Source organism: Tachysurus vachellii, chromosome 16 (genome assembly GCF_030014155.1).
Source record: "Tachysurus vachellii isolate PV-2020 chromosome 16, HZAU_Pvac_v1, whole genome shotgun sequence".
Classification (NCBI taxonomy): Eukaryota; Metazoa; Chordata; class Actinopteri; order Siluriformes; family Bagridae; genus Tachysurus; species Tachysurus vachellii.
In genome coordinates this window covers 785,277-797,323 of record NC_083475.1, presented here as the reverse complement: position 1 = coordinate 797,323, position 12,047 = coordinate 785,277, and the positions used below count along the sequence as shown (strand labels likewise).

The 12,047-nt window shown below is 40.5% G+C and overlaps 1 protein-coding gene across 2 annotated transcripts in view; it reads left to right on the top strand.

The window, feature by feature from the left end:
• The window catches only part of cacna1c (calcium channel, voltage-dependent, L type, alpha 1C subunit), a 156,420-nt gene that overhangs the window by 97,533 nt on the left and 46,840 nt on the right, over positions 1 to 12,047 (top strand). The window contains exons 29-33 of one of the 2 annotated variants that reach the window (XM_060889292.1): positions 160 to 270; positions 6,841 to 6,924; positions 7,767 to 7,814; positions 8,530 to 8,667; positions 8,799 to 8,864. In XM_060889292.1, coding sequence (XP_060745275.1) covers positions 160 to 270; positions 6,841 to 6,924; positions 7,767 to 7,814; positions 8,530 to 8,667; positions 8,799 to 8,864 — 447 coding nt within the window. The remainder of the gene's footprint in view (positions 1 to 159; positions 271 to 6,840; positions 6,925 to 7,766; positions 7,815 to 8,529; positions 8,668 to 8,798; positions 8,865 to 12,047) is intronic. The other variant, XM_060889293.1, reaches the window with a different exon arrangement.

Sequence of the window (12,047 nt, the reverse complement as noted above, 5' to 3'; positions counted from 1 at the left end):
TCAGTATAACTCGTCACTCTATAACTTGTTATAGATTGCTAGATGGTAACAATTACTTGCTTAGTTATTTCAATTGTGAAAAGTTCAATTGAAAAAGGTTTTTTTGTTTAAAGATTACCATACTACATAATTTACAGTATACACTGTGTCTCTTTACAGCACCATGGTCAGTCACCATCCTTCAACAAAGCCATGAACATCCTCAACATGCTATTCACTGGTCTGTTCACTGTGGAGATGATCCTCAAACTTATTGCCTTCAAACCCAGGGTATGATCTGCTTTCTACTCACAGCTATGCATTTAAAAAGTGTAGTTCTATGCTTCATTAGTCTTAGGAGGTTTAAAACTGTAGCAATTAACAATGATGGTGAGAGGGTCAGTGAGAGTGGCAGAGATAACAAACGCTTTTCTTTAAAAAGTTTTTCTTTAAGGTTTTTATAACCTTTTTTCAGTGTCTCTCTCTCTCTCTCTCTCTCTCTCTCTCTCTCTCTCTCTCTCTCTCTCTCTCGCTCTCACACACACTATAAGCCTCTCTCTGTCTGACTTCTCTCTTCTCCACCTTTTTTTTTTGCTGTTTAGAGCACAGCTAATAGTATGGTACACACAGGAGCCTCACAGGTGCCTCTTACCACTAGCCGAGTACCAAGAAAACCAGGCTAGTCCAATCACTGTGCAACTCTTCTATTACCCCCATATCAATCATGGACTTGAGTTTTAGTTTTCGGGTAAGCAATAGGGTCAGCTGTGCACTACGACCCCTTGGTCATTGTGCTCTATGAGGTTAGCGTGACCAGGGAGAGCTGAAAACATGTCAGAAAATTCTGCTTATATTCATAACCTCTGTGTGTTGAGGAAGTGAGAGTTCTGGCTACTCCCTCTCAGGATTTACCAATTAAAAACAACACAAGGACCTGTTCCCTACAGGCATGGAGTAGATTCTGTTGATACATTTGCTGTGACTTGCCTCATTCCTGTGCCTGCAGCAAATTCTCCTTTGATAAGAATAGTATGCCAATAACATAACTTGAACTGGGAAACTCCTATGGAGGTGTGTGGGGGTAGGGTTAGCTCGTAATGCGAACAATATTGGTTCCAGCAACTTGATGTCTTTGTGACTGAACAATTTTTTCGCAATTTTCTTTTTTAATACACATACAGCAAACATGGGAGAAAGTGTTAATTCAAGTATTTCATGAAGAAGTTCATCTTCAACCGTCGTTTGAAGGTAGCCAGTTACTCAGCTGCCTGGACCCCTAGGGGAAGTTCATTCCACCACCTTGATGCTAGAACAGAAAAAAGTCTTGTCATATACTTACCTCTTACCCTGAGAGATGGTGGGACCAGTTGAGCAGTGCTGGTAGCTCTGAGGGTGCGAGGTGCAGTGCTAGAAGTGATGAGGGCTCTGAGGTAAGAGGGAGCTGGTCCATTTTTGGCTTTGTAGGCAATCTGATTCATGCAGCTACTGGAAGCCAGTGGAGGGAGTGCAGCAGTGGGGTGGTATGCGAGAACTTAGGCAGGTTGAATTGACCGATAGTAAAGGGCACTGCTGACATTTGACCAGCTGACATTTGCAACAAGCTGCACACCACTTGTAAACATCACTGCAAATGCCTGGCCAATAAAAACTGTCTATGAGATGATTTAGTGTTTTATCATGTCCTAGATTATTGCACATCAGATTATGATGAAACATGGGGAATAACATTTTCTGGTGGCTCTTAGGCACCAACAACTGTGTTATTTCCTCCTTTGTATGAGTGTCCTGTGTCACCTGATAACCCTATCCTGTAACATTGTGGGTGCCTTTCAGGCAAATCCGTGGCCACCAGCATGCCTCTTTATAGGCTCTCATTCATGTAGCTCCAATTAGTGCAACTCGTGACACCTGCACACACTGCTATTTAAGACCACAGATTTGGCGCTTGCCTTGCGGACATAGTTTGTGCCACATAGTTTGTGAGTTTGAGCGGTTATATGTATAAATAGAGGTAATATATATTCCCATAGGAGTTACGAAAGAAGATTTCAATTGAGTGTCAGCATGTTAATATGTATCAGAGCACATAGCAGTAACGGTAGAGCTTCGGGCACATGATTCGAAGAGCTTAGACTCTGTGGATTGAACCACACTTCGGGCACTCCCCTTTATCACAAGCATTTCACCTACCCTTATTATTTTTGGTCATAAATATATACATATATATTTACAGTCAGAAGCTTCCCTCCTGCACTTACCCCTTATTTATATTTGCACCGATTTATAGACCTATACCATCATCACTCCCTATCCAACCGCACGCTTTCTCTTTCTGCTCTGGACACCTGTCTGCTTTCCTATCTGCTACTCGAGTGGATAATGGGCAGGACCAGGTACCCCCTCCTCTGAGTGGAACTGGAGTCCCCCTATAACATATCCATAATAATAGCAAAATGGGGTGAGAAAGAGAAATGCCAGGCTGTAGGGGTTGACTATCTATTACTCTCACTTGGTCAAAGGCATGTGGGAGATTCTTGTCCCTCAACTGCTCCAGGGAAAAGTCAGCTGATCGATCTCCATGAAGCAGAGAGGGGGCCATCCTTCTGTGGCAATGGCCCTAGCTGGGTCCCGATTTCCATCAGCAGGCACTGGTCCTGGCAATTGGCAGCTTTTCCACAGTGCCAGCAGGTAGGCTCTGGACTCAATACTGCCATTGGGTGGTCCGTTCAATGCACCTATTGGAGCAAAGAGGAGGTCACAGGAGTCAAAGTGAGGAAAGGGAAGACTGGAGTCAGTAGTGCTAGTTTCAGGGGAGTAGGCCCTCATTACCAGGTACAGGCATGAAAGGTCAAAGGAAGGTCATGGAGATGTGTCATCTGTCTTAGAGCATGTGTCTAAATAATCCTTGGCCAACTGGATGGCCTTACTGTGTGACACTGGTCAGTATTACTGGATCCACACCGCCTTCCCATCAGAAGCCTGTTGACGAACAGCTCCAGCAACACAAGGTCAATCAGTCCCTCGGGGGAATGTGGTCCTGTCAGCATCCACTTCTGGTGAATGGTTGCCCAATATCTTGGAAGGCCAAGAAGCAGAATCCTCAGTGATGGCGGTCCTTGAGCATGCATCTTGCTGGGTGCAGGATCAACGTTTTTAGGTCCAGGTAGTACACTTTTTCTTTTTACTGGGAGTTTCTGTGCTGGGCCTGCAGGGAAAGTAGGCACACCGCCACTTTTTGCCTACAACCCGGCCTCAGTGACAGGCTTGAACAATCAACTAAGGCCTTAGTGTCATTATGAGACCCCATCTTGTTCAACGGGAGTAAAGACAGATTTACTGGGGACACCAACAATGTTCCCTTGGCATGGAAGGCACTTCTGAACAGCTGGTGAGTCACTCTCTCCACCACCTTCCCCAACTCTTTTACTGTTTTGGCTAACGCAAAGCAGAATATAGTCATTAGTATAATTATAGAAGATAATAGAAAATAATTGTGTGGAAGTAAGTAGTTAAAATGAATGCAGTACAAAGCAGCTTTTCAGATTAATGCTGAACTATGTGGAACAGACATGACTATAAAAAAGCAAGTGGATAAAACTGCACCTTGGCCACTATATTCTGGTATTTCAGCTAAATTTAAAATGTCTTTTGCCAAACAGCAATTCCATATTAGTTTCAGTAGCTAGCATGTAGTGTACCTTAAAGCCATGTTAAGGGAATCCATGACCACAGTAATCTTGGCTTTTTACCTTGGTCTGGTCCATCTCAACCCCGCAAGGGCTAATGATGTACAATAGGAATGTGGTCATGGTGCATTGAAATTTACACTTCACTGACTGGACATAAAGTCAGTGCTGCAGGAGACATAGTAGAACTTTGCGAACATGAGAGATGTGCTGTTTACTGTTTCCTGAGTATATGAGGATGTCATCTATGTAGAAAATGTAGTCCTCCATTTTTTTGGACAAGGAATGGATCCTGCTCTTGGGAGGGGAAGCGTTAGGCAGCCAATGGGCAGTGAGGAGGCAGTTGAGCAGCCTTTTCTTACCTCCTTCAGATCTTGGTACTCGCCGGGGGATTTGACAGACTTGTTTGGGCTCTCTATGAAGGTGGATACATTCCTTTAACTGCCAGGGGTATCTGAGAATCACTGGGTTCAACAGGGGGGAGATCACAAACAGAACAATAGTTTCCATATGGAAAGTCCCAATTGGAGTTTCAGAGAAATGGTCTAGTGGGTGATTTAACCATCTACAATGGGTTGGCTGTTTACAGTCGTGATTCTGAGGGCAGATGCACAGGGTGTGGTGGGTATGTTAAGATCCTGCACTAGGAGAAAATAAAATTGGTTGTCTGCAGAGCCAGAGTCTATAAGGGGTGAGACATAGCAAACCTGGTTTGAACTGGTATAAGAAGACTGTGAAGACAGGAAATTTAGTCCAACTTGTTGATGCGGTTCTCCGGTTTCTTTAGATGCAGCAGTGGCTGTCTGCAGTAGTAGCACGATTACTGAAGAAAATGCTGCTGCCGCTCCTCAGTAGAGACTCTGATTTTCTGTTTTCTCCAGCTGCATGGGTTCTGGCACCCACTGTAGAGCGGAATGGGATGCATCACCCATGGTGGAGAAAGACCTTGGGGTCATAGGGAACAGCTGATTCATTCTTCATCTCAGCTTGAAGGGCCACAAGGAACATGGCCCTTAACACTGTTTCATTCCATCAATTTTGAGCGGCTAGGGTCCCGAACTGAAGGGCGTAGTCGGCTGCTGTACAGGTCCCTTGCTGTAGCTGCAGCAGTTGGACAAAAAGTCAAGTCAAGTCAAGAATCTTTTATTGTCATTTCAACCATATATACAGTTGTATGAAAAAGTGTTGGCCCCCGTTCTGATTTTTTTTATTATTTTGCATATTTGTCACACTTTAATGTTTCAAATCATCAAACAAAATTAAATATTAGTCAAAAATAGCACAAGCAAACACAATATGCAGTTTTTAAATAAAGGTTTTTATTATTAAGGAAAAACAAAATCTGAACCTACATCGCCCTGTGTGAAAAAGTGATTGCCCCCCGTTAAAACATAACTGTGGTTCATCACACCCGAGTTCAATTTCTCTAGCCATACCCAGGCCTGATTACTGCCACACCTGTTCGCAATCAAGAAATTACTTAAATAACACCTGACTGACAAAGTGAAGTAAATGTAAATGTAGAAAGGCAAACAGCATGGCAAACAGATTCAAAAACACAAAATTCAAAAGGTATAAAATGTTAGAACAGAATACTTGGTCATACACAGAAGGTAAATACTTGAAACAATAGAACAGCTTGGCAACAGAACTGACAATACTGACTACAGTTGTGTTCAAAATGATTCAACCCCCACTGAAATTGATTGTTTTGGTCGGTTTGACATTGATTATGATCATTCAGTCATCCTGCTTACAATTAAATCAAAGAGGCACTGTTCTGTTATACAGTTGTGTTCAAAATTATTCAACCCCCAATGCTGTAAATGGTTTTAGGGAATTTAGTGTACATTTGTAATTGTATTCAGAATGAAATCCTACAAGGACTTCTTAAAGAACCATATGCAACTAAAATGACATCAATTAGTTTTGTAATACAATACTATAAGAAGATTGCAAAGATGTTAAACATACCAAGAGACACCATAGGAAGCATCATTCGCAAATTCAAGGCAAAGGGCACTGTTGAAACGCTACCTGGTCGTGGCAGAAAGAAGATGCTGACTTCGACTGCTGTGCGCTACCTGAAGCGTAGAGTGGAGAAAAGTCCCCGTGTGACTGCTGAGGAACTGAGAAAAGATTTGTCAGATGTGGGTACTGAGGTTTCTGCTCAGACAATACGGCGCACCCTGCGTAATGAAGGCCTCCATGCCAGAACTCCCAGGCGCACCCCCTTGCTGTCCCCAAAGAATAAGAAGAGTCGACTGCAGTATGCCAAAAGTCATGTGGACAAACCACAGAAGTTTTGGGATAGTGTTCTGTGGACTGATGAAACAAAATTAGAACTGTTTGGGCCCATGGATCAACGCTATGTTTGGAGGAGGAAGAACAAGGCCTATGAAGAAAAGAACACCTTGCCTACTGTGAAGCATGGCGGGGGGTCAATCATGCTTTGGGGCTGTTTTGCTTCTGCAGGTACTGGGAAGCTTCAGCGTGTGCAAGGTACCATGAATTCTCTTCAGTACCAGAAGATATTGGATGACAATGTGATGCAGTCCGTCACAAACCTGAGGCTTGGAAGACGTTGGACCTTTCAACAGGACAATGATCCCAAGCATACCTCCAAGTCCACTAGAGCATGGTTGCAGATTAAAGGCTGGAACATTTTGAAGTGGCCATCGCAGTCACCAGACTTAAATCCGATTGAGAACCTCTGGTGGGACTTAAAGAAAGCAGTTGCAGTGCGCAAGCCTAAGAATGTGACTGAACTGGAGGCTTTTGCCCATGATGAATGGGCGAAAATACCCGTAGATCGCTGCAAGACACTTGTGTCAAGCTATGCTTCACGTTTAAAAGCTGTTATAACTGTAAAAGGATGTTGTACTAAGTACTGATTGAATGTCACTTGGGGGTTGAATAAAACTGATAATGATGTGATGATCATTTGTTTATTCTTGCATTATATCAGTATATACTGTAATATCTGTAACCCTCATTATAATCCATTTTACAATTTTATTTATTTTAAAATTACACCACTACAATTGTTTATAGTATTGGCAATTACAGTCAGCTGATAATTTATGTATGTTGTATATGTTTGAGATGTTTTTTCTTTTTTACTATAATAATTTATTCCAGGCATAAAGTTTAACTTATCCTTTATCCTATGTAGGGCTATTTTAGTGATCCTTGGAATGTTTTTGACTTCCTCATCGTAATTGGCAGCATTATAGATGTCATCCTGAGTGAAATAAATGTAAGTACACCAACATCTTTCTCTCTCTTTCCTTCCACACATTTTATTTCAGTTCTGTACCCCCAACCCCCCACAGCCCAACCAATGCTGCATTTATTTTGATTCATGGAATAAATTTGTCCTAGTACTTAGAAGCATTTTATGTTACAGCAAGTAGTGTTTATTTGAATCTGTTGGTTTGTATACAACATATTTTATGTCTTTATTTGTTCTCTTTTTCTATTTAACTGAGGTTAAATGCTTTTGGTTATTTATGGCTTTCCTTTAGTGTTGAATATATTAAGTTCAAGTTTAATTTATAATTCAAAAAGTGATCTTAAGTTAAAATAGACATTTAAAGAGCTCATAGTATTAGGCTTTGGATGTACTTTTTTCTGTAGCAGGGATGAGCACATTAGTCAGAACTGTACAAAGAACAAAGGATGCTTCCCATTTGCAAAGGATACTTCCCAATGTATAGAAGTTTGTACTTGCTTCTACAAAGTCTTGCCTCGACAAAGTCTCCAAAACTCTCCAAAAAAACTTTTTTTGCATTGCCACAAAGATGATTTATTTGCAAGAAAAGACTATTTATCTGATTTCTTATCCTTTGCTTGCAATAGCTGACATCCCCAAACTGTTACATTCTTCTCTTTTTGTACTGCTGATAAGTGGCAGACTTGAACAGTGTGAACTTTGGGATTGTGCATTCTCATGGACCAACCTGTGCCCTTACAGGACACTGCAAATACAATCACTCTCTCTCTACCTCACACAGAGACACCTAGAATACAACTTTGTGTCCACTGTGTGATATGAGGTCAGCAATGCAATAGCTTTAATCTGTCTTCCTTTCTTTAAAGCCAGCTGACCCTTCTTCCTCTACTCCTTCCTCTGTGGTAAGACCAATGGTAAGAACTGCCAGTAATCAAAGCTCACTTCACAGTCTGTCCCGTTCATTAAACATGTTCTTCCTGTCACTTTAGCCATCCAGGCTCCAGCATGTCATACTCAGGAACCTTCACAGAAATGGAAACTTACAAAACATGTCTTAGATTACTGGGCAGATATGTATCAACCAAAATGTGCCTTGTATCTGTTGTGTTGCTTTGGCCCCCTTTCATTCCCACCCAGTATGTTGGCATCACCATCTGTCATGGTAAACTGTCGTCACATGAACTGGGATTGTGCCAGCCTTCTCTTTACCAGGGCACAATGATACAGTACATTTGTCAAAAATTATCTGTTGATTTTCATTTTTTTCAAATATGTATGGCTACATGTGTCTGTATACACAGAGGTTTATATATTCATGAGGGAATATGATGTATATATAACATCACTCTTTACTCAATAATCATGTATATGCTGAAAGTTGACTAATTTGACCAGTCTACACATCTGTAGATGTTATATGAATTTTACAAACCTACCAGATATTGTAACATACAGTATGCCTCCCTGTGTTCAGTTCACTGTAGGCTGCAACAGAGAAAAATGCATATAATTTGTTACTTTATTAAAAAAGATATTTTTGTTTTTTGTGTCTTTATGTGTATGTTGGGAATGGGTGGTTCCTGTGTGTATGTGTTTGTGCTTTTTTGTCTGTCTGTGAAATGCTGAAAGGGGCTCCAGAACACAGAAGATAATGCCAGGATTTCCATTACCTTCTTCCGACTTTTTCGAGTTATGAGACTGGTGAAGCTGCTTTCACGTGGAGAGGGGATCCGGACATTGTTGTGGACCTTTATCAAATCCTTCCAAGTGAGAAGTGGCGTAGATTTTATTTTGTGAAATTTATTTAAATTAATTATAAAAACAACGGAAATGTACATTTTATATATAGATATATATGTGAATAAATGTTTTCCCTCTTATTTCTATTATCTATTCAGGCACTTCCTTATGTAGCATTGCTCATAGTAATGCTTTTCTTCATCTACGCTGTTATTGGAATGCAGGCAAGTCTTTATTCAATAATTTTTCCATATAGTCAAGAGTTGTATGTGTCTTAATTTCATATACTGTGTTTGTACTGAGTGCATGTCAGATAACTGCATGAAATAATATAGACATTAATATGGAAATTAAATGGGTATATAGTTACTAGTCTACATAAAATTGTCTAAAACATTTATTTCGAGAAAATCTGTTCATACATCTATAAACAGAAAATATAGATACAAATTTGTATATAGACACTATGTTTATAAATTCATTAGACAAAAAACTATTCGGTGGAAATAAATGTAACATACCATCTCACATATAATATCTTTGTCTAAAACTACTTATATAAATGTGAATATGGGTGTCTGATATAAACTATACAAATGAATGTATGTGCGCTTATGTTGTACATACACAGTTCATGCAAACTTGGCTGCTACAAATAGCTTTGTTTTTCACAGTTATATATCGTCGCTGTCGGGCAGAAACCTCGTATGTCCAAATTTGGTCAATTTCATATTTTTTCACATATCTATGCTATTGGTCAGTCCCCACGTGGGTCTGTTATTTTTACAAGTTATTAACCAATCTAAAGTCTTGAAAATAGCTTGAGTGCAAATTTCATAACTCCATTGGACACTTCAACTGTCCACCTCTTCCTCACTCCGAGGGAGAGCTTCGAGGCATATTTCTCCTCAAGAAGAGTCGCAACGAATCAACACGTCTTCTGAGGTAAATGTCTTCAGAACACTGGGCTCAAATAAAAAAAAAAATCTTGACCCCCGCTAGTTCTGGTGCTCATCTGAGGACAGGAATTTAGCGCAAGACAATCCACTGCAACGTGGACTAAACCCTGTGCACTGCAGATAAGGTACGGCGTTTTTTTTAAATTTCCTGAAAAATAACGGTTTTGGAGAAACGAGGATTCCGCCCGACAGCAACGATATCAAAATATGATATATATTTAAGATAAGATAAGTTATATCTTTATTCGTCCCACAATGGGGAAATTTCTCTGTTACAGCAGCAAAGAGAAATAAATGCAAATATATAGAAGAATAGACATAGTATAATATACAGTATATACACAAAACACAATGTACAGTATAAATACAGAGAAGAAAAAAAGAGAGTAAATAGTTACGCTAACAGACATATTGCACACAGGTAATATTGCATGTTTTTCAAATATTTCTGTTATTGCATGTGTTGTTTAAAATACTTTGTTATTGTTATTATTACAGTTAAACAGTAATAACAGTGTGTATTATGGTGACTGGTTCACTGGGAGCAGCTTTGATTGTTAAGTCTAATAGCAGCAGGGAGAAAAAAGCGTCTGTATCGCTGCTCAGAGATGAAACCGTTTCATACAGGGGGTGAGAGTTGTTCTCCAGCAATGATGATACCATCCTCCTTTCTCCCACCTCCTCTGTGTCCAGAGGAAATTTGTAACAATTTTGAAGGAGTCACATAAATAAATGAGGAGGGATCAATCACCACTTATATCAACATTGTATTTCCCTTGTTATCAGAATATACAGTTTCGTGCACCATATATGTTTTGACAATAGTACACAAAGCAGAATTATCAATCTTTTCACCATTGAAAGTAAGTGCTCATAAATGTGCACCCAACATTAAAGTCCTGAGTTACCACAAATGTCCTTGGTTCTTCACTCAATTATAGATGTTAAGAGCATGATCTTGTAGCTCACCCATAACTGGTTTATCCAAAGTTTGCAAGGGAGCTCAGATATATTTCCAAATTGAGGAGAAACACAAATCAAAATCTTGAGCCAGATGAGATGTCCTCAAACTCCAGTAGATACATAAATCCTATTGAGATATAGAACATGAATGTTCCTCAACCAGGGTGTACAAGAATCAAAGCATAGGGAGAGCAAACACTCCTAGCTAACAAGTATCTTCCCTCACATTTCCTCCCTCCTTTTACCCCTAACCTGGAGAAATCTCCCTGATAATGACCCCTATTGCCCTCTAATGGCAGGGAGTAAAATACAACTAACAAAAAGTAAGGAACACAGGCAACAGTTTATTGAACTGTTACAAATTATGATGTGATGTATGCATATTTCCCCGTGACCCGAGGTACTTCCCGAGAGTGAGTGAGTGAGTGCATGCACATTCTGGAACATTATCCTTTGGACTGATGAGACCAAGATATCATGCTTAGGAAGATATTTAGCATAAACAAAACAGGGTGTATTTCAAAAAAATCACTTTTTTTACCAACTGTGAAGCATGGTGGTGGTAGTGTGATGATTTAGGCTTATTTTGCAGCACTGGACCTGAGAAAAATGAGACGATCTGTTCAGCAGCTTAATCTGGGCCTGAATTAGATCATGTAACTGCACAACAATTCACTTGAATGCCATGTCTGAATGGGTAAATAAGAAAAAATAAATAGTGTGTTGGAATGGCCAATTCCATTGAGATGCTGTGGTAGAATCTTAAGAGAGCTCTGCATAAATAATTGCTCTCAAACATCAGTGAACTGATGCATTGTTGTAAAGAAAACAGGCAACCATTTCTCCAACAAAATGCTTGAGATTGATAAACTCCCACAGAAAATGCTTAAAGTTATTATTACTAAAGCTGGGATCTGAGAGCTCAGTCCATGCAGGTGCAGCCTGTCCTGTCATGTCACTTTAAGAACGTATCATGCCCTAGGATTTAAAATTTCAGGTGTAAACTGAAGGAGGGGGTGCAGAACAGGGCTTTCAAGTCCCCCATCCAGGGGGTGCCTCCTCAAGGAAGCCCCAATGACCAACATATGACTTGCGGAGATAGCTGCCACATACACTTTCAATGTAGAAGGTGTTAGGCTTTCAGAGAGGCACTTCTGCAGGATCTTCAACTCTGTTCCAACAGAACAGTAGACTGGTGACACTGATTGCACCAGAGACATAAGCACCTCCATTTCAGGGTATACCATCTCCTAGTGGAGGGGGCTCTAGCATTCAATATGGCCCCACAACATTCACTCAGGGACCAGAATGTAGGAGCTAGTACCCTTCAGGGGGCAGACCTTGAGTTTCCATATCTTGGGGTGGGGGTGAAGAATCACACCCTGACCCTGAGCGAGGAAATTCCTATTGACAGGAACAAGGAGTACCATCCAGGAGGGAAATCAGGTCTGTTACCCAGACTTGAAAGTCCCTGGTGCAGTCTGA